General features: G+C 35.0%; 1 protein-coding gene across 1 annotated transcript in view; it reads left to right on the top strand.

The window, feature by feature from the left end:
- Positions 1-22,568, top strand: part of CACNA2D1 (calcium voltage-gated channel auxiliary subunit alpha2delta 1) — a 336,392-nt gene extending 313,824 nt beyond the window's left edge. The window contains exons 28-39 of the mRNA XM_026052203.1: positions 1,349-1,452; positions 2,630-2,716; positions 3,088-3,155; positions 4,547-4,585; positions 5,840-5,911; positions 6,402-6,554; positions 6,645-6,697; positions 9,097-9,152; positions 9,294-9,423; positions 10,551-10,663; positions 12,892-12,974; positions 20,522-22,568. Coding sequence (XP_025907988.1) covers positions 1,349-1,452; positions 2,630-2,716; positions 3,088-3,155; positions 4,547-4,585; positions 5,840-5,911; positions 6,402-6,554; positions 6,645-6,697; positions 9,097-9,152; positions 9,294-9,423; positions 10,551-10,663; positions 12,892-12,974; positions 20,522-20,638 — 1,075 coding nt within the window. The 3' untranslated portion in view covers positions 20,639-22,568. The remainder of the gene's footprint in view (positions 1-1,348; positions 1,453-2,629; positions 2,717-3,087; positions 3,156-4,546; positions 4,586-5,839; positions 5,912-6,401; positions 6,555-6,644; positions 6,698-9,096; positions 9,153-9,293; positions 9,424-10,550; positions 10,664-12,891; positions 12,975-20,521) is intronic.
- Positions 22,569-23,363: the final 795 nt, after the last annotated feature.

Genomic DNA, 23,363 nt, shown 5'->3' with positions numbered 1-23,363 from the left:
ATGAGTTTTGAAACCTCTGACAACTGGAATCACTGGGAATCTCAAAGGCACTTTCACAGAGACTCTTTTAACTTGTCTTTCTGTCATATTCTCCTATACAGTATAGAGAAGTACGTCAGAAAATATGTCACAGGAGTGAGTTACAAAGTTCTCCCCACTGGCTTATCAGACTGGTGTACAAACCCTTATAGTTTACATGCTGATGGATTAAGGGTCAGTTCAGTACTGTATGAATGCAAAGATACACTTGTGCAGAGAAATCTAAGGCATTGCTTCTGCTGTAGCATCAACTGTGAATTCTAGCTAGCTATAGCATTGAGATATATATATATATATATATATATTCTGAGGTGTAGTAAGAACGTGGCAAAGGAAATGTTAATTATATGATTTAATGCTACGTTTTAATGTATAGGATACCCGTTGCTGCTGTTAGTGTTGCCAATGGAGGGTATGGTCTCATGGTGTGGTTAGTGTATACGTACCATACACCGCTTACTTGCATACAAAGCAAGTCATTGCTTCCTCCTTGCAGGAAGAAGGGGTTTGTGTTACCCCCAAGTTGCTCCCAAGCGTGTTCTTGTCTGACAGATTGCCAAGGTCTGAGATTTCCTTTAAACTATGAGGAACAGAACATTGGGTGCAAGGGCTTCCAGAGAGAAGAATGTGGCATTAAAAAGCATGTGGCTCTATCACGGAGTGAAAAGGAGGTTATGAAAGGGTTCATATTATCAGCTAAACACTCCACTTCAATCAATGGGCATCAGTATTGACATATGTATGGCAATATATATGGCAATATGTATGGTAAATGTATCTATGGTATGTGGCAAATGTATGTATTTTCATAGGTTATTCTATATATTTCACCAAAATGAGGGATTCTCAATGGATTTTTCTTCCCAAATAATTTTATTTTTTGTTTTGTTACTATTAATAGTATAAAATCTTTTCACATGCAGATTTCTTAAGAAAATAGTATATGATATAAAGGTTTGCTTTTATTTTCTTTGAAGTAATGTTGCTGTTGTATTTGTTCAGATGTATCTGAAAATGGTGAGATTGGATCCATGTTGTTCCAAGAATATTCTTTTCTTTGTTTTTATTTTCAATAAACTTATTTTATTAATTGGATCTAGTTGCTAAATCAATGAAAGCTGAGTTTTACAAAATGTAACCATCGAAACATCATCTGAAGACTACTAGGACTCAATCTAATATTATATCCATTTGTGAAACATAAATACCTCATGCAGCACAATTTAAATTAGAAGCTATATTTCTTTTTTAATTACACTTTTTTAACTATTTTTGTTTAATTTTTTTAATTACATTTTTTTAATTGTAGGGCAGGAGAAGATTGGTTGGAGAATGCTGAAACTTACGAAGTCAGCTTCTATAAACGGAGCTTAGATAATGACAACTATATTTTCACAGCTCCGTACTACAACAGTAAGTCTTCACTGTTTTGAAATTCTCACAGCTAGTTGGCCCAATGTAAGTGCATTTGTAGGTCACTTCCCTTCCAGTCAAACTCACTGACCGATGTTACAGTTATAAAGTGTGACACTTTGTAAGAAAAATAAATCCTGAACATCACTCAGTATTAAAGAAAAAGTATTTAAAAGGGCATTAAACAAGGGAAACAATATCCATTCTGATGGTCCTATATGCTTAGAATTAGGAAAGCCAAGAGGATACAGATTTTTCAYTTATTATCCTGGACCAATGGTTTCTATAGATGTTGCGACAGAATTATTGTAAAGGAGGGGAAAGAACACTGCATTCAGAGAGACCAACACTATCTAACCTTGGCTTCCAAATTCTATTTTCAATCAGGGTTATTTGCCCAAAACCATTTCTCTGCCCTACTGTGAGATGTAAAACCTATATATGCACAATAATAAGTGTATTAGCAAGAGGAGGCTCATTGGTGATGTGAGCAGTATTTACCATTGCCAAGCTCTCCAAAAGCAGACGCTACCACAAATGACCTAGTCCTCTCTTAAAACATGAGATCTTTTCATGCTGTTATTTTGTATTTATTTATTACTTTAAAAAAAAAAAAAAAAGATAATTGAAAAAACTCCCTGAAGCCCTTGTTCCTCAGAGACCTTCAGGGAATGTTCTTTAAAATTGCTTTTTAATACTAAGTAGTGCTGAAAACAGGCTGAAGTCTGTCAAAGTAGTAATTGTCAGCTAGGGAGTGGTGTCAGTGTGCTCTCTATTGAAAAATACACAGACGCCGGCGTGATAAAATCTCTGGCTCCGATCCCGGTTTTAATAGAGCTGCTCACATGTAAAGTTATTCATGGCTATGTTTACAAAAAAAAAAAAAAAAAAGGCTACACTAAGTGTATAAAGTCGTGAAACTATGTGCGAAAAATGAATGAAGAAAAATAAACATAATTATTCCTCTTGGTCACCCAGATGTTAGTGGTCTGAGCTATTGCAGGTGATAACATGAAACACAATTGCACTAGTGTTTTCAAATAAAGATTTTGGAGATTGATAGCAGGTATTTGAATAATGATTATTTTCACCTTCAGAGAAAGAAGTTTCTATTTCATGCTTATCATGCTATCCTCCTTTTTTATTTTATTTTTTTTCCTCCTTTCTCTCCTCTCAGAAAGCGGTGCCAATAGCTATGAGACAGGGATAATGGTAAGCAAGGCTGTGGAAATAACCATTAATGGGAAACTTCTGAAACCTGCAGGTAAGAGAACAGTGCTGAAAGGCTAAATACAGGAGTTGGGGTTTTTTTTGTACCACAGTGGGGTCAGTTAAAAACTTAATTGAGATTTCAAAGGAGCTTCAGTTTAAACAACGCTGAATTCTCTGAGACTGTTCTATTTTTACTAATGAAAATCCAGACAAATTTCTGACAGAGTTGCAGTAAGAATACTTAATTTATTAGTCTCATGAAGGGTCTTGGTGATCAGGTAACTGAGCAAAACTAATTTTTTTTTCCAGTGTAAGAAGTTAAAATTTTCTCCTTTTCTATTTTTTTTTTTAGGATTCTACAGTTACCTTTTTTTTTTTTTTTTTTGGTTTTAATAAAATTGACTTTTATGTATTTCTTCTCAGTTGTTGGAATAAAAATTGATGCAATCAGATGGATGGAAAATTTCACAAAAACCACAATCAAAAGCCTGGTAAGCAATTGACCAAGTCTTTTTTTGAACTTTATTTGCATTTCTGAAAGCTTCAGATGCAAATAGGTCTAGCAGCTTTCTGTGCCAGAGTYGCACTGCTGTGTAGTTGCCAAGTAGTTGTGGGATTTAAATTATCCCAATGCACAAAAAAAAAAAAATCTATGTTGAAACAGGCTGTATTTTGTATGTCTTGCCTTCATAATTGTAGTAGATGGATAAAGACAAAGAAAAATGACATATTGTAGCCAGCAGGCTCTCTACAACAGTAAATAAAATCTTTAGAAGAATTGGTTTCAAAAAAMTGAAAAAAATAAACCTATTCCTATATAATACTGAGCGTATATAAGCAGTGACTAGTGAGGATTTATATTGCAAGCAATGTTAGAACACTTCAACAGAACTTAATGAAACAGATGCTTACCCCTTTCATTCCTTAAATCTAAAGTTTAGGTGGAAATGAGAAGGAAAAAAAGAAGGGAAAAAAAACTCAAAGGAATATGTAGTAAAGGAGAGACGTGGAGATGATAATGGGACAGCTGGATGGGGCTCTGTTCCTTAGTTTCTCATATACTAATGCAATCGATCCATTTGTGGGGCCAGTGCAGGAATTAGAGCTGGTGAGCCAAGTGCATCAACTGCAGTGTCAGAGCACCTAAGGACAAAACGCACGTCTGAGAAAAAGAGAGTAATGTCTCAGAATGAATTTGGGATGAATGACTGCAGAACTATCTGGTAGTTGTTCAGCTTAGGACGTAATGCAAGGAAATAGTCAATGAGTCTATGTGTATTGTGAATATGTATTGCAAGAAAAAGAAATGTTAGTGAACAGAACCACAGAAGCAACCAGAAGGTGGGGAACTTCTTAATCTTATCAGATTTGCATGCTTTAAGATTTGTGAAACTTGCTGATCTCTTTCTGGTAAAAAAAAAAAAAAAAAAAAAAAAAAAGTGTGGCCATGTGTTTTCTAGGTTTTCTAGTATTCTCTTAACCATCCCAAAGCAGGCAAATGGACATGTTCTTTTGCTTCCATTTTATATTCACATTGGTAACTTCCTGACAAATCTCCCAAACTGTAATACATTAAAATCTGTTTGTCTCTCATATAACAAGCATTGTCAAAAAGCAAAACGTAGCAATGACTTGGTGAAAGCCACTAGGGATTGTGCTGTTGGTTATTACTGAAGGCTGTTCACACAGATGCTTCACAATAAATCACATACACACACAAGCCTTCCTGCTCGCACAATCTCTCTAAGGTAGATTAAGACATAGAACATAGATATTGAAAATCAGATCACTTGGTCTTGTCTTGATCAATAAACATCACTGAGAAATGCGGTTTTGTTTGATTCTTTTTTTGTTTGAAAATGTCTGTRCTTGTGTTTTTTAGTGCAACAGTGAAATCTGTGGCTGTGAAAGAAACAGTATGGTAAGAGTATGTTTAATTTATAAATACCTAGCAGATAATGAAGAAATACTCGTACTCTGTGTAGACCTACCTAAGATCACTCTTCTATCATGATATTTTCTGAAATTTATAATCAGAAATTAGTTTATGAAAAAAATGGTTTTCATTTTTGTGTTAAGGAAAATGAAGATTAGGAGGGGAGGGAATAAAAGAGGGAACAAAGGTCAGATAGCATGGCTATTGCAGAAGTTATTGCTGTAATGTTATGAAAGCTACAGAGAAGCAAAAACAATCTGAAGTATAGGAGCAATAAAAATGATGTGAATAAAAAAAAAAGTGAAAAAATAATAGTAATTTTCAAAGCAAGAGATGAATCTCAGGGAAAGGGAATGATTAAAAACAAGAAAAAAAAAAAAGGAAAGCAATAAAAAAAAAACTAAAATAAGAAAACATAATTGCAAACTAAAAAGCACCAGAGTACCTGTTGTACCCTTCAACAGTCATTAGTCATCTTCCTTTCTCCTGTTTCCGAATGGTTCAGTATTTGGGATCCCGTAAGTCTGCTAGCACTCAGGAGAGCTATCACAGTATCAGATTCAGCCATGTGCTTAAAAGCTTTCCCTGCTCAGGTCTTGGGGTTTTTTTTTTTTTTTTTTGATTAATGGAGGTTGAATGAAGAATGAGTGTAAAATGCAGGAGTTACAGCAAGAAGAGCATTGGGGGAGAGGTCTGCCTGGCCTCACCAGTGCTCCTATGGTGTCTTTGCCTACGAGGATGTTCTCCACATGCAAAGTGTAAGCGGCCAGTGGTCTTCCCACACAGAACATCCAGCAGAACCCCACTGCTGACCWGGGCAAGAAATGTGAAAATAATAATGACTATTAGGTAGGGAATCTTCATTTAGAACTTCTGCCATTAAAAGCTGCAAATGGAAAAGTCTTTAAGCATGGCTGAAAGCACACCAGAAGTTGTGCTCCTTTATTCTGAGTTAAGACTCAAATATTGTGAGGTTTAATAAGGCACTCTTAGAGCTAACAAAGACTTTACAAAACAGCTTTTATGAAATTAAGCCACAATGACGCCTTTGATCTGTACAAACATTTGTAAAACTGATAATGCTACTTCTTACGACTTAATGTTGGCCCTTAGCAATTTAGCCTGAGTCACATAGATCTGAAGATACTTCAGAAGGGTTGAATAAACAAGAGTTTCTCACAGATCATGTTGTCTTTTCGAATCCCTTCTGAAAAACATGTTTTTACTTTTTTATGATAGCATGTGGACTGTGTTATCCTTGATGATGGTGGGTTTCTTTTGATGTCAAATCGAGATGAGTATACCCCACAGGTATGTACATTTTTAAGTATGGTAAGACGTGTACCACAAAAGGGAGTTGTTTTACAAAACAAAACAAAATTCAGCATATCACTCTCAGCTTGTCCTACGAATAGATTTTGCGTTTATATATATTGTGCTCTCCAGAATTTGGAAAAGTGGGTCAGAAGTTGGAAAAAAATGTCTGAATTGTTAAAAAAAAAAAATTATCTATATGGATAATCACATGCTGAAGCCTGGTCCTCAGCTTTGTTGCAGGGCAGATTTAACTGGTTTGATCAGTTATCATGTAATTTGGATGTTAAACATTCTCTCCCAGCTAATGGGAGAGAAATGATGAGACAGAAACACGTATACAGACAGCACAACTAAATAAGTTTCCTTAGAAAAAGAATTAGTGAAAAAAAAATCAAAGTTGTTAACTTTTTTTTTTATTTTGTAAACATATAAGAGGGGTATCCTGAAGTGCTCTAACTTATTTCCTTGTACTTTCCCRCACCAGATTGGAAGATTTTTTGGTGAAATTGACCCTGGCCTCATGCGAAACCTGATTAACATGTCCTTATATGCCTTCAACAAGTCTTATGACTATCAGTCTGTCTGTGATCCAGAAGAAGAACCGAAACAAGGAGCTGGACTTCGTTCTGCTTACGTGGTCAGTAGGCCCTTATGAGGTTAGTGACATTGCCTGCAAAGTGTGCAGGTGTCYATGCCAATAACACAATCTTTGTTCTTTTTTTCCCAGCCTACAATAACAGATATTTTGCATTTAGGATGGTGGGCTTCGGCAGCTGCCTGGTAAGTGTTTATGAACACTGTATATCAAAACTATAATTATTCAGTGGTAATAGGCTGGGTTAATCTCTCTCTCTTTTTTTTTTTTTTTTCTTTTTTTTTAACATTTAATTGTTAAGTCCTCGAACTCCCTTGAAAATTCAATATTTAGTCTACAATTAAATCTTACACTGTTCTTGTCAGTCAGAGCCATGTCAGTATGCTCTGACATTTGAGGAAGTAAGTTGGGTGATAGATTTGTCCAAGTYTGATTGACTGATGTGAAAGCTCAGATGAAATTTTACTATTCAGAATAACTTGTTCACTATTTCAGAATAATTTATTTCCCTTCTACTAAGAAGTCTTAAGAAAATCAATGTTTGTGCCTTAGTGAATATCATTTTATCTAATTTGACCTGAATACAGACCATGGCAAAGCATAAAGAAGTCTAGTTCAGAATGCAAGATAACCTATACTTTGGTTTTACATATAATTAAGAGTTCCMATGTAAATTATTAGCTGTTATTTTTGAAGACATAATATGTTGCCTTATATACTGTAGCTTCTTTAAAATATCCCAATAGCACTTTTCACATTTAGTTTCAAGTTTCACCTTATTCTTTATTCAAAAAAACAAATATAAAAAGGCACTTYGTACAATGCTCCAGTAATATGTCCTAGTGCTCTCTACCAGTATTAAGCTTGCCTTTCACAATATTTGGTGCATCTTAACGCTAAAGATCCATTTAGAAACTTTTCTTTTGACTTGGCTTCTTAGCCACAGAAATAACTTGCCTGTTTTGGAGCCATGTAGATCAATTACTTACCTCAACCCCAAGTGGGGTTATCACTCACTGAGAAGGGGGTGATACTTGTGCAGTTCTGTGAATTGCGCCCTTGGAGGCTGTCTTATTGTGTTTATTTTTGTAATAATTACCAAGCTGGAATAAATTACCTATTTCCTAGATTTAAGATTAAAATTATAGCAGCTGAACAAATATTTAATGGTTATCTTGTAGATAGCACTATRAGGACTGTATGTTGTTTTTATTGATGGTTACATATTGTTAACAGCAACTAAGATTAAAAAAAAAAAAAAATTAAAAAAAAAGAAAAAAACAGAAAAACCTGAAGATGGGCACTAATCCAGAAGAGAAACTTGAGCTCGTCTCAAGCAGAGAAACGTTAGTTTATCAATGTTCAAGTCAGATGCAATGGTCTGGACTCAATTTAGGCATGAGGTTTGCTCTGCGTGATGTTTAACTTGAAAGTACCACATAAAAGTATTTCTGTGGATGTTTCTAATGGAGTCTAGGTCAGAAGCAGGCAGAGAAGGCCATTAAGTAGAGTGAACAGGACTCACCAGAAATGGCTTCGATGGGGCACCTGGCAAAAGCAAATGGAAAGAAATAAGAGAAAACATCTTAAAGAAGACTATAGTGTTTCAGGCCACAGTATAGAATTAAAGAGTGAGTGATAATTTGCAAAGTTTATGTGGGATACAGCAGTATTTGTTTAAAAGAGTACATAGCATTTTTCCTTTGTGCTCTTTCAACTCGGAAGAAGTGACACCGATCTCCCAGGCTGCCTTTTTGCTTGTGCTCTGGGMATGCCATGGTAAAGCCTGCAGTAGGGCTGGAGAAAGATTACATCCTCTCTCAGCACGTGGAATTGCTTTTCATTGCCTTTACGTCTCTTCTCGAGACTGGCCTGCTCTCTGTCTGATGATGCAAGGCTGTGGGAATGACTCCAGAGCTCATTCCAGCTATAGCTCAGCTGGGAAGATGACAGATGTATCCAACTTCTCTAGACATATACTAGCCTAGGTTAGGAGAAAAGTAAATAAACCTGAAAGTTGAATAAAGCCATATGCTTCCCTCCACCTGAGGTACATATATTGGTCTTGAATGTAATGGGAAGAAGATAGGTCATTTCTCAAGCCAGCAGCGAATCCTAAAACATGAAGACAAGAAGTTAAAAGTTAAGAAAGTTTTAAGCAGAAGTAGTGATTCAAAAAAACTAGCTAGCCGCTCCTTTTTTGACAGGTTGGTAGGGTAAAAGGGAGCTGCACATTGGCCAAGCCAGTACTTTCTTTGCATAAGTAAAATAGGAAAAACATGATCATGAATGAAGAAAAATAACTTGACATAAATGATGGCTCATAAGTGTAAATGTTTTGGCAGTACTTAGAAAGAAAATTTGGTGTGTACCTTAAGAACAAGAATAGAGATGATTTTAAAAGTCACAAGTGCAGTGCTAACCTTTATAACATACTTGTGATRTGAATATTCATCTCCTTCACAGCAATTTAATGAGCCATAAGCAGTATGAAGTATCTAACTCAGGACATTTTCTTTGAGGGCCAGTAAAATACATAGTATACAAAGATGGTTTAACAAATGTATTGTTTTTCTGTGTTCAGGTCTCTCTTACAGCAGCTGTTTTTGAGCCTGACTTTTCCACGTTTTCTTGAGGCAGGTAAGTCAAGAGAATGTTAAAGAGTCAACTTTGAGTCAAGTAGAAGGTAAGAAACTAGATGGGGGCCATTTTGGGTCTTCCCATTGAAGCTGTAACTCTAAAACACTTTTMTTGTTTATTTATTTAACTTCTTTCTCTCAGCTGATATGGAAGAAGATGATTTCGGTGCTGCCCTGCCCAAAACAAGCTGCATCACTGAGCAAACTCAGTATTTCTTTGAAAACGATGATAAATCTTTTATTGGCATTGTAGACTGTATAAACTGCTCCAGGTAAAGTATATTCAATATAAGTAATAGTTTGTGGACATTCATTTATTTCAGAAGAGCTAATCTCACTATACAAAGAACAAAAAAATACATTTTTATCAATTATATCAAATTTACATAAATAAGATAGTGTATAGAGTAAGTACCAAGGGAGTAAAAGGGTAAACTGCATTTCTCATTTACATTTGTGTTAGAAAAAAATCTGAATTTCTATTTGTATTAGAATAAATCTGAATGGTAACTGGTGATTCTTATGAATCTAATTATGTACTGAAAGTTTGTAATTGTATCAATTAAACTTCATATTCACCTGTCTATATAAAAGGAATTGCTCATCGCTTTCTGTGTTTATAAAAATGTACTTAGAATCTATTAAATGCAGTTAATCTGTTAAGGTGTCCCAAGTTTAACTTTCTTTATCAGTTAAAGCAGTTATCAGTTAATAGCTAAAAAATGTCACGATTATTTTTCTGCTCCCCGGAAAGTCTGTTTACCTCCTCTGGAGAGGCAGTAGTAGTTTAAAKAGCACATGAAACTCAGTTCTTGAAAATCCAGAAATAGTATTACCCTTAGTATCTAACTGATAACTCATGAAGTGTGGTATCTATAGCTTAAAAATATAATGCTGCAGATACAACTAGTTGCAAATTGAAAACAACCTTACTAAACAACCTTTACTAAAATGGATTTTGTTCAATAATATGTAAACAAACATGCAACATATATATATATACTATGTTCAGTATACATGCCCTAAAACATCTCCCTTCTTACAGATTTTTTTCCTGACGTTATTACAGTGTTTCTTAACAGTGTTCTTACAGGAAGAATCGATGCTGAACTGACTTTATTTCGCAGTTCAGTCATTTGAAGTCATTCTATGTTCTTTTCCATTCTATTTTCCTCTAATAAATCTAGTCAAAAGAGAGAGCAATGCAAATGTCAAAATAATTATAACATTTTTTATAAATGTTTCTAACTGATCATTAATAACAAAAAAAAACCCCAAAAACAATAGCTGGCAGATTGAATCTGAAACTAGGTGACTTTTTACTCCAAGAACACATGTCCTTCCCAAGTACAAGTTTCCTTGTTTTATTCAAGCATATCTTTTGTTGGCTTTCTTCCAGACTTTTTCATGCAGAGAAGATTTCAAACACCAATCTAGTATTCATTATTAGTGACAGCCAACTGCTGTGCCGCTCCTGTGACCCAAAGCCACTGATGCAAGCAGAGAAGCCGGGTATCCTTTAAGAGCAGATTATTTGGTGGTGTGGACTGATGCTTGGCTATGGCGTGCTGGAATATATTTGGGAAAAAAAGTAAGGCCCTTCTATGTATATATTAGCATTGTACATGTCATTGGAGTGCCTGACGCAACAGGTATTTGTAGATGGTGGCCAACTAGCGGTCACTACGTTAGAGAGCAAGACTGCTGATTGCCTACACAGTAACGTAATGAAGTTTCCAAAAGGCCAGGGAACTGGTTCACCCCCTCTCTTCTGCACTAGGAAGGTGTGTGTGTCTAGAGAAACAACAAAAGGGACAACTCCAAGAGAAGAGTGTTTGGTCATGAGAGGTTGAGAGTGCTGCACTCTTGCCTGCATGCCAATTTATGCCACTACCCTGTTCTATCCASTAGCGTATCTGGAGGATGGTGATGGAAGCAGAATAAAACAAACATAAACACCTTTAGGCAGGGAGAAATTCACTTCAGTTCATCTATGGCTTCTGTGTATTCTTGAGGGCATCATGGAAGAGACAGGAAATTGAATCATCATTTGGATTGTTATAACAAAATAATATATCCTATAATCAGGAATATAATTGGCTATGTCAGGAAGTTGAGGCAGCTCCCTGAAAGTAAAGCAGGAGATGGGAGAGAAAACAGTATCTCTTGGGCAGAAGCAATCCATTTGTTGTCACATTAATACAACTGGAAATCCTTCCACGTTGTGCTAAGGAGGCTACGATGAGGTGGAAGCAGCAGCCCTGTCATTGCAGAGCTGTGAAAACACAACTCATATTCTAACTGGATTTAGTCCGTGACAGTTTGATTAACTTGCCACTGTCTAGATTTATGGAAAGACTTCCCACAGAAAATGAAAATGGGAAATAGAAACATAACTGGTGTTTCCCAGCGGGGCCTTAACCTTCCAAAGAGCAGTAAATGTCCTCAGAGTGATTGGGTGGGCTTATATTGACTAAATTAACTATTTTACTTTTTAATTTCAGCTACACAGTTTCAAGCTAGTCTCCGTTTTCTGTAGCCAAGAGATGTAGTGAAATGCAGATGTAACATAACATCACACCAAGAGGCAGAGCGACCTTTGGGTGCTATTTGGATAGTTATTAGGCTCTGTTTTCCTGGCTGTATACATGACTTTTTGGAGTATTTCTACATTTGGACTTGCCTTTTGTCTGGGCCCACACAGAGGAAAATTGAGATGAGTCTGATAAACTATGAATGAATACAGAAATAGCTCATTGAACTGTAAAACTAAATTCCCTGCCATCTTGGCTTCTTCCCCATTGGGTAATTCTATTCACTGCAATAAATTTGCTGTAATATCCCACCATTACTGTACAAATGGGATTGATCTGAGTATAAGTTAGAGCTATTAAGATAGTAAGTAGAGTTTTAAAGTGTTCAGTGGTTTCAAAAAACTCAAACCTGGATTTAATGTTTGTACCACTGACAGTAGAATTGATATAAAGCTTAACATGCAGTTCATAAGTAGGTTTGCCAGAAGATTGCTTTAGAGAGTTTACCAAGTAAGTGCTTTACAGGTGAGCTGCAACAGCTCATGTGCCTTGATAGCACATGGCATATATGTATTTATGTTTAGATAACAGCAATTGCGGATCTCAGAGACCTGAGTTAATGTATTACCTCATGTGTTTGCAGCTAGTTAATAGCATGTGCAGTGAGGTGCACTGCTCCCATTTCCCAGTCTTCAGTGCATACCATTACTTGACTTTCTGGCTTTTGGCTTTCTGGCAGTTGGCTTTCTGTCTTTTACTTCATTTTACCAGAATAACAAACCAGAATAACAAACAGTATGACTCACTCAGCCCAAGGAAATATGATAGCAGACTTACTATTTCATCAAATATTTCTGTGATGTTTATAAAATATTAGGGAAAGTAATATAAAATCTTTAAAAATAGCTTTATTTTTATTTTGCTTCTGATAGAATTGAATTTGCAAGATATGCTGAGTCTTTCTTAATTTTATTTATAAAAGCAGCAGCAGCAGATAAAGAGTATTTAATTTCTATTAATCTGGTGGTTTTGTTTGACTTGATTTTATTTTATTTAGACAGGAAACAAAAACTCTGAATGTTTATTTCAATGCTACCTGAATTATCATAGAGCTTCTCTCTTCCCACAAAGATAAAAGCAGACTGTTAATCCTGGTAATGTATGATGCAACAAAAAAAGAGTTATGCTCCTTAACTAGAGAAACAGATGAAGGGCCAAATCCTTGTGAAATGGTTAAGCAGCCTAGATACCGAAAGGGGCCTGATGTCTGTTTTGATGAAGCCAAACAGGTAAAATTCAGCTTGTAAGACTTTCAGACTACCTTTTAAAACAGTTACAGAAGTGATATAGAAGAGCAGTGAAGTATGTGTTTAAAAGTACCTTGATACCTGATAACCTAYCTGTCACTGAACATTCACTCTAGACCATAGTCACTCTATTTCAAATATCGCATGATTAACATAAAATTTACAGCCGCTTTCTTATCTGCCTTTCCTATAACCAGTGCACTTTCACACATGATGCCCAGTGAAAAAATACCAGCAAAGGTAGAGCTGATGATGTGCACAGAGTGCTGTCAAGATCAAGTCTTCTTTTGCATTGGCAAACAAATATATTATAATTGTAGCTTAGAAATAGAATCCTTTTATTAGTGGTTCTAAATATCACTCGTGTTCCATGGTATCTGACTGAGAAAGTTGTTTTCTCTTTGAAATGCTTGAAATGTGTAATGATACTAGGCCTTATTCTTAACAGGTATAAAATTCTATTTCTTTTCTGAATTATCTGGCTTTAGCCTTCCTTCCTTGTTTTGTATACATTGCTACAGTTTTAGAGGAGAAAAAAAAGGTAACTTTGACAGATTTGACGCAATTTATTTTGAATCTACTGTCTCGCTCAAAATGCTGTTGAATTGAAGCTGTTCACAACAAATACAAATTTCAAGAAAGAGCATTCTAAACAGGGAAATACCTTCAGTAATATAAAATAAATGATTAAATAAATTATTTACAAATGCATTTGTAATGACTGGTCCCATTTCTGCAAAGRAAAGATTGTTCACAAATGTTAGTGAACTTGGCTGAGATTGCRTGACTACAACTGCTGTATACTAGATTTTGATGCAGTATATTCTCTTCTTTAATAAGGCTATTATAATGATTGACATGGCTGTTGTCTTTAAAAACTTCTAAACAGTTGGTGTTTTGTTTTTTTTCTTTTCTGTAGTTGCTGTTTTTAAATAGCAAAGATTAAAGAAAGTGGAAAAACTACACTAAAGCTATTTGGCCAGTGTAAATATTCCAAATCTTTCAGACATCAGACACATTATTGTCTGATATTATTGTGTGTGAAAGTGCAATCCTTGCTCACTAGCTTGATGTGCTGATCAGTGTGTAAGCCATGTGTTTCGTAAGAGTGGACTGTTTTGGTTAAGTTTATTTGCAATATTCGCTGTGAATCTCTTGCTCTTGGGTGAATGCTTTCACATTAACTCTGCTAACTGCCGGCAAACTGCATGATATCTCATCTTGTATGTCTTTTTTTCTGTGTTTTCTTTCCTTTCCTCTACTTGCTACTTTGCCCGTTATTAATAGGATCAGCCTATATGCACAACGAGTCGTGCCTCTGCCATGACGTCCGCTCCTATCTTCATTTTTCTGCAAGTTTTCATGTGGTGTGGATGGTCAGTTACTTTCTCTAATTTTGTGTTTTGTTCTTGGCTTAAAACTTTAGCAGACTTTTTTACTAACTAAGCATACAAAAGAAAACACAATCAAACATGTCCCAAATGGAACAATCTGGAGCAAATCACTATTGTAATATTAAGAGAAATTAAATATGAAAAAAGCATGTCTTTAGCCTTATAAATATGAGCTACAGAATATGAGGGCCTCTYTGATAGCAAGAACCTGCAGAGTTTCTGGGGCTGGCACCTCCCGATCGTACTTGTGCAAAGTGAGTCTTTGCCTTTCCCTTTGTGACTTTAAAACACCTTTCCCTTGTCAACCCTTGTCCTTGTTAAAAAGAAAAGGAAGAAGAAGAAAGTTTTTTGCATAGGAGCAGGCAAAGTTAAAAAGCAATGGGAAGAGAGTGTAATACCTGGGAAAATAAAGCTCTACTTGGGGAGAGCAGAGAGCAGAGCAGAGCGACTCTTTAAGAACAGCCAAAGCATAGCTATAGAGGAGAGTTAGGAATTTTGTAGGCATTCAATTTAGTGCAAATGTTAATGGTAAAAAGTAACAGTGTGCATTGATTAGGTTGTTAAACTATGAATTAAGAAAATTCTGAGGATTTCTTTCTAATTTATTGAGACCAAAACATATTCAACTACAAGAGATTTTTTTTTCTTTTAATGAAATACATAAATAAATACATATGTCAAACCTGAAATTYGGCTAGTGAAAAAAGCCAGGGGTTCCTAAAAAGAAATATTAAAAAATCCTTGATACCTGGATATTTTTTTCTGTGTTATGTTTAATAGTTTGGGAACTTGAACTACTGTGATAGTGACATATATGCAAAACAATTGCAATCTAGTGAGAATGGCAGGGTCAGAAAAAAGACTTTTTTTGACCTTTTCTGCTGGGTGGGTGTCTAATCAATATAACTACTCAGAAAACCACTAGAGGGAGGTACTAACATATCTATTATCTTAAGGCTGACGATGAGAAGCACAAATGGAACCCTGTGAGTCCTCAGAGTTAGTGTAGTAGAATAGTAAAAATCATAACAAATTTTATCTTCATTATCTTTAAATTTTGGAGAAGATTCAATTATTTTTACATGAATACCAATAAAAATAATATTACCAATAAAAATATAGTTATTGCTGTGTAATAGCAATAACTGAATAAGTTTCATTTTCTRTGTTGTCATCTATTTTCTAGCAAGTCTTGCACAGATGTAGATCAAGGTTGTAAGAAAGGGTGAAAATTCCTTCCCCAAACCAGTAAAATTTGACATTCAAATCTAAAAGATTAACATCTGATACTCTTACTTTGGCAGTTTACTCTGTAAGTAGCCTTCTTTTAATTAAAAGTTATGTAAAAATGTACATAAAGCAGCAGACATTCACCTTGAACTTAGTGCCCATAATAGCTTTTCTGCTTGAGGATGTAAACCAGAATACTTAACAGGTGGAAAGCCATGAAACATAATTTTAGTTGATAGACTTTTGGCAGCAGAAAGWTATACAGATAATTCTGTTCATCCATGCTGTTTTTAATAACCTTGAGATTTTGGTACAAGGATTTCACTGGACATTAATCCATGTAGTTTTATTAAAGTCACTGAAGCCAACACAAAACCAGAAGATCAGGTTCGATAACCATGGCTTTTTCTTTTCATCAAGCATAGCAATACAGTCTTACCGACTGCTAGAACATTTTTTTTTCCAGCTTTGTATCCACACACTGTTCTTGTTTGCTATATCTTACAGTAAAGGGAGGAAGTTTTCCTACCCTTCTGGAATGTTTTTCTTCCCTCACCTCTCAGTGATGTCAGTGGGAACTTTGAAGGTACTTAGTACCGTGGATGACCGTGCACATCTGAGTATCTCCAGTCTATCTGCATAGATTTGGATACCTGTATAGCTTTGACTGTGTTGTATGGTCCAGATGATGGAAAGAACATTTATGAATAGAACATTTATGAAGGGCCATGCATGGAAATTTAAATACCTCTTGAATATGAAAAAAAGTATTTTCTCTGCAGTGTAAAATGGTTATAGTGTGCACTTAGTAAAGCTATATCAGCTGATAACAAAGCTCAGATTAAAGGCTTTTTGGCACAGAGATCTTTGTTTTATCCTTTTATAAACAGTGTAGCAAATGTACTCTATATGATTCAGGTTTCAAGACACAATTTACATAGTTGTAGATTATATCCTAAGGGGTAACAAGTATGTGTATACACCTAAGCATGTATGTGTATATGTATGTATAGATACTTATGTGTGCATGTGTGTATCCAAAATTATTTACTGGTAAAGTCTTCCAGTAAACTTTGATAATTAACAATGAATGTGTGGTTTTGACTCTTGGCAATGAATGCTTCATTTTTAAAAAAAAAAAACATTGATTTCTCTCCTGGAAGTGCTGAATTATTTTCACAGTATGTGATTTTGTAAAATAATTCTCTCTAGATTTGTCATAGTAAGACATAACTTGAAAGAGATGACCCTGGGATTTGACTCTCCTCCATTTCCAATATCCAAGGAAATTTTACATGTAACTTGCTAATGCAAGAAATTTCTAATATGGTACTGATAAAAAGAAACTGTTCATTTCCAATGAATAGAAGTCATATGCTGAATATTATATAGAGGATAACAAAAAATGCACCCCAAATAAAGGATTTCGGAGTGCATGACRTAGCAGCTAAGGTTAGAGGGTTCAGTGGAAGTAGTTGTTGTCTAATTGCACTGACAGACATGAATATGACAGTGAARATTGTACTGTCCAATTTGTTACGAGAAATTTTATGAGACTAGAGTTAACATTTACAGGAAACTGCTTATAAACTTTCTTAAAGCTGAAGAACTGGCAAGTGTTTTCAAAGACATCCTAAAGACCAATTGAAGTTAAGGTTTCACTGCATTTGATTCTGTTCTTATCCAAAACGGTGATGTGATTTCACACATTTCTGTAAAATGGATGGGTTTTCTGAACCTAGGTAAATTAGTGTGTAATCAGTCTTTCTCTTTCTTCGCTGTCTCCCTCCACTTTTAATTAATTTATTTTTTTTAGTGTACGTATGATTCTCACCACAGCTAAAGCGTGCAAGAATGTTGAGAATTACAATGCATGCTGCTGAGGTGGGAGGAGGAATAAATTTAGACAGGATTCAGTGTACCTTCCTTGCCACTACTATTTTTGTCTTGGATTGGGAAATATACACACACAAAATAGACCATTTAAAATTTGATGCAAAAGCCTCAGAAGTTCAGTGTAACTTACATCGATTTGAGGTTAAACCCTTACTAATCTTAATATATGTCTGTAAACCATAGGTAATTTTGACTAGAATGGCTTAACTTTGTCATTCATYATGAGGAGGTACCTCTGCTATGTGAAATTTCCAAGACATTCTCTTTCGTTATAAAGCAGTGAATCATTTTACAAACTTAATAATAAGGATGAGAGATATTAAAATCTTTTCAATCCAACAGGCCTACTAACCATACTATAGCAGTTAAAAAATGTGCACCTCAGACATGAAATAGTTCTTAAAAAAATAGTGGAAATTGGAAACCACCCTCCTCCCCACTCACCCAAAGTATATGTATTTTGGAAGAGTTAATTTATCAGTATAATTTACACAGTATTTGATCTAACGCAGTGATGACATGAAAGCTGAATGCTATATAAGAGATGGAGATMCATGTAGGCCATCTGAATCCAAACTAGATGTTTTCACTGTGGTATTATTTTCCCCTTCCTATTATGCACAGATTTGTCTTAAGACTATCAACTTTCTTCTTACTTGCTCTCCAGACATTTTCTCTTCTGGAAAATACTAAATTGCATGTTTATATCTAGTCTAGCCTGTTTCTTTCAGGACGACTCTGTTGTGTAATTTGAGTGATAAGAGTCTTAAGTTACCAAGAGCAAGCACTAAGCACTATTCACTTAATTGGAGTGAGAAGAAATCTGTACCAATAATCCTTTTGCTAGTGGCATTCAACTGTGTGGAAGAAGCAACAGGGTTATTTTCAGGTGTTGAGAATAGCAGTAAAGCTACATGACAAGACACAATGCAGATGCAAAGAAGCAATGGAGCCAAACTAAACAAAACAAAGTTCAGTGCATCTTCAAATCTAATATCTTACTCCAAATTTGGTGCAGGAAAGTTCAGTTATGACTTCTTTGCTGACTAGAAACCTTATGATTTTTGAACTTGAGGAGCGCAATCAGCTAAAAAAGCCTGAGTCAAAATTATAGAAGTAAATAATGATATCAGAGACATATCTGGAAAATTGGTACTATTGATGCAGAACGCTAACTTGAGCCATTTACTTTAAAACTAAACTAGATTATTTATTTTTAGAGAGAGAACTTGCATAATTTTATACATCCAAGTTTCTTCAGACTGTTGTTGAATGCTATAATTCCTTGCTGAATTTAATTTGCCTGCGTGCTCTAATATCCTGCATATTTACTTCAAGCTGGCTCTGACCTATGTGCTTGGAAACACATAGGAAAGATGTGTCAGGTGTAGTGGAACTCACACAGAAGTGATCCTCCTGAAAGAGTGGATCAAAGACATAACCTAAATCTTCTTCTACTCTTATAATTCCCAAGATCACTTTTTGTACCTCTGTCATCCAGCAGTTACACTACTTCCCTGACTTCCTGTTTTTGATTTATTCAGAAAGTGTTTACCATCATTTTGCTCCCTTTGCAGGGAGGTTATCAAATTCTTAATCATCCCTCTTAATTTCCTGTTTATATTTAATATTGCATTTTTATGGGCTTTTCTGCTGTCCTTATTTCACTAAATTTTTCATTTCTTAATTGCTGGCCTGATGATAGCCTACTTAATCACCCTACTGACTGATGTGGAGTTTTTCGTTTCGTTGGAATTATGGCATTCCTTTTACCTGGGCTTCCAAGGCAGTACAACCCTTAGGATTCTATGGGGAACTTGTTTTTTCAGGCTACTTCTTTCAGATTTTTTTCCTGTTCTCTGTTTTTTCGTTTTGCTTGCTGTTTTTGCTGTTTTTGTTTTTGTTTTGCTTTTTCATTTTGATTGGGAGGGGTCAGCAGTAAAATATTGGGATTACATATTTATTATAGGAGCCTGATTTTTTTTCCCTCAGAGATTCCTTTTCTTTCCTTTTCCCCTAATATTTTATAATATTAAGGGAATTTAAAAATAATAAATATTTTTAATATGTGCTCTGCCACTCTCTCACTATATGTCTTACACTATTGTTCTCATAAAGTTGGTACCTTGACAGTACTATCTTATTTTTTTTCACCTTCTACCAAGTCTCTGAGATGTTTGTTTTACTGGGTTGATCATTTCATGACTAGTGTCTTAATTTCCCTTTTTTATTTTCATGTCCCTACATGTAAACGCACTGGGAACTTTTGTTTAAGAATGTGCCAGTAACCTGGTGATGTCCTAAAGGAGCCTTCCTTATTTATTCTGATTCATGATGCAAAAGACACTGCATTTTAGCAAGATATGGCCCAATAACAGTAGCTAATGTAAAGAAGAATGGGAGAAAAGGCTCATCTAAGCAATTTGATTCCTTGGTGGTACGATGAATAGTTAGGTTCTCACACTGGAGTGCAGCATCAGAGACAGAGAAGGAATTTCCTTCTTTTTGATCATATCTGTGTCTGTAAAATGTATTCTTTTTAATGTGTGACCATGTTAATGTAATGGGTATGAATATAGTCTTGCATTTGTTTTCTTATCCTGAAAAGTTATCTGTTCTTCCCTCTTTCCTTGCAAGTAAGTGATATTCAAAATCCCAAAGTTGATGTAATGCTAAGGCATAAATGTGGTTGTACAGGCCCTCCCAGGCATATTTTTTGTTATTTCCTGTTTGATTGTGTAAGCATCCTGTCTAGTTCACAAGTGACTGCAGTAATTCTGTAAGTACTTGTAGTTTTTATAGTAATGCCACTCTTTGTATCAAACATTGGACAAGCTTCCAAGAACTATTTTGATGTTATTTTAGGTATATAAGCTAAAAATAATGTATTTAACACCAAAATAGTCTCCTCAAGGATAGTTCAAAAAATTTTAAGTCAAAATATAGATTAATTCTCAGGAAATACATTTGTAATTATTGTTAAATTATTTCTTCTTTTCTTGTCAACAGGAAGATTCAGCCGACTGCGGTGGTGTTTCTGGTCTGAGTCCATCACTGTGGTCGATGGTAGGAATTCAGTTGGTCCTGCTTTGGCTGTTATCTGGCAGCAGACACTGCCAGTTATGACCTTGTTAAACCAAAACCTGCATAACTTAATGAAGTCCGGCCAAAACAATAGCCTCAATTTCATTTTAAAAGGGTCAGCTATTCAGACAGCAGAAGAACAGCAATGCTCATGTCTGCTTTTCACTCCTTGCGAGWCTCATAAAGGCACCCACAGTGGCTGCATGTTGGAGTGTCAGATCCTTAAATTTGTGTGAATGCTGCATCATCTATGCCATCTGAATGGAATTCTGTATGTGTTTCATTGGGGAATCTCAGATTTTTGTTTGTTGGTGTAATATTAATGACTTCATGTAAAAGGGCTCCCCTTAAAATAGCTTATATATATATATATGATTTTCATTTATTTTAACCTTTGGATTTTCTTGAAGATCTTATATTCTTTTACATGAACATTTGTTATAAATATATATATATTAAAAAAAAAAAAAAAAGAAAAAAAAAAGGAAAAAAAGTACTGGCCCAATATACTTTCCAATACTACGATGGCTGCTTTGAACGTCAGTTTTGTCCAAACCAGGGAAGTGAAATGAAAATACTGGCTRGTCTCCATCAGAAGTTCATCAGCATTGACATGCTTTAGGATAAGTGGTTTCCAAATAGATATCCAAAGATATCCAATGGATATCCAAGATATCCAAAATTAAAGGTGGCCAGCTGAGTTTTGGTATGTTGGTAAATTGATGGATTGAAGAAAAGAAAAAAAAAAAAAAAGAGAAACTACTGTATTTAGAAATATAAGGGTGCTTGAGAGCTTAACTTAAAAAAAGATTTTATTCTTGAACTTTGTCATCTATCAGAAAAATGTTGATTTCAATGTAATAATCACCTTCTCTTCACAATGCAGTTATATATAATGCTAGTGAAATCCTTCAAATGCTCAGAAAAAAAATGCTTGTGAATAAAAAAAAAATGTCTTTGTGATTATTGAGCGTTGGTTTCCAAGGGTATTTTGCATGATGATGATGCTGCGTTATTGTTTTTCAGTTTGTTTTCTTTGATGGTAGAGTATAGTCCATTGAAAAGGTAACTGAGTGATTCTTTTGTTGTGTGAGAAACTGATCACTGCAATGTTTTACAATCAAATCATATTAAATTATATTATTAAACAGAGCTCTGAATATACTGTGCAATGAAAAAGCTAAGAAAATAAGGTAAATTTAGCTACTGTAGCAAAAGGGTTGATGTGGATTTTTTACAGAATAGCACTCTCACATGAAAACCTGTGTACAGATATTTTCAATATATAAAAATCAGATTTGACACATTTATTTTTGAATTTATATGTTCTGTAAGGTTCATATCGGGTTCCCCCTTTGCTTCTTTTATTTAAAGATATCTGTGATGTTAAAACTTTTTCTGTTGCTATTTATTATTGGAGAAAACAAATCTAACAGAGCCAATCTCCTGGTTGCTAAAATTAAAAGAACTAAACAAATGGGGAGCCCTGAATCTCTATGTATGCATATTGATACTTGATTGTGAATAATAATTTTAAAAGTTGTTTTTATGCAACCTCATTGCTGATACAGGTTGGTGCAGTAAATTGCAATATGACAGTGTAGCATAGTGTTGATGCAGAATATGATTTGTGCTTTTTTTTCTAGTTTTCAAAACTAAACAGTATTGCAAGACAGCTAAACCAATGAATGTGCAACTCCTGCTGATATTGTACAATTTTGCTAACAACTGCAATATGCAAATATAAACATGGCACAATACACTAGCTATTTAAAAAAAGTAAGAAAATGCAAAGCCTTGGTATGTATACGCTGGCAACTGATATAATTTTGATCATGTCAAAAGCTTAAAGAAATAATTGGGCATGCATTAATATCCAATGAAAACTGAAGAAGCTACTCAAAGCCATGGCATGGCTTGAAAGATCAAATGCCTACTGTAGCTGTACCCGTCGTTGAATCGTTACTTTTCTCATATACCTTGTTTCCAGATAAGTATTTTCTCATGTTTGGGATTACAGTAAGAGAAAATAATAAGAAGAAAGAAGCCCGTCCGGGTTTTTTAATTATTTTCGGTGATAAAACAACCTTTTAAAATATATATTTAATAAAGTTATGAAATTAAAAGTACTGGGTTGGATGACTCCAGGTCTTCCTTCAGAAAAGATTACTTAAACTGCATATTGGTTTAGATTTTGCTCTTTTAATCACTTGGAAGCTTGATGGCTTACTATTATTATAGTTTTTCGCTTAGCTTCCCAAAAGAAACCCTTCATGGAAAAGTTACATTACTTACATTTCAGAAGAATTTGCCCACATCCTGAGTTATTGCTTCATGAGGAACTGAGGATTATAGTTTGGTGGCATATAGCAAGCTGGCCCAGCACCATCTGCCCCAGAAGACAAAGTTTGGTGTTTATCCCATGTTTTCCTGGAGCTCTCTGGTAAGGTGGGATGGAGAGTCTTTGCTCTTCTGTTCCCACTTATAATCCCTGAGTTTCTGAATAAGCAATCTTGTTTTCTACCAATAAAAGGTAGACACCTTTATCAAGATGAAAAACTCAGGATTTGGCCCTCCAGGCAGAATTTAATACTATGCCCATAAAACCCAGTGCTTTCAACAGAAAAAAAAAAAAAAAAAAAAAAAAAAAAAAAAAAAAAACCACGAAAGTTTTAGCTTCTGTTTGCAGAAAACTATGTTATCCTACTGTAGCCAAATGATATCAAAAGTTTACCTACAAACCACAGCACTCCAGAAAGCAAATGCA

The sequence above is a fragment of the Nothoprocta perdicaria genome, unplaced genomic scaffold, assembly GCF_003342845.1.
Source record: "Nothoprocta perdicaria isolate Ctin4 unplaced genomic scaffold, notPer1 scaffold_85, whole genome shotgun sequence".
NCBI lineage: Eukaryota > Metazoa > Chordata > Aves > Tinamiformes > Tinamidae > Nothoprocta > Nothoprocta perdicaria.
This window is presented reverse-complemented; position numbering and strand designations above follow the sequence as displayed.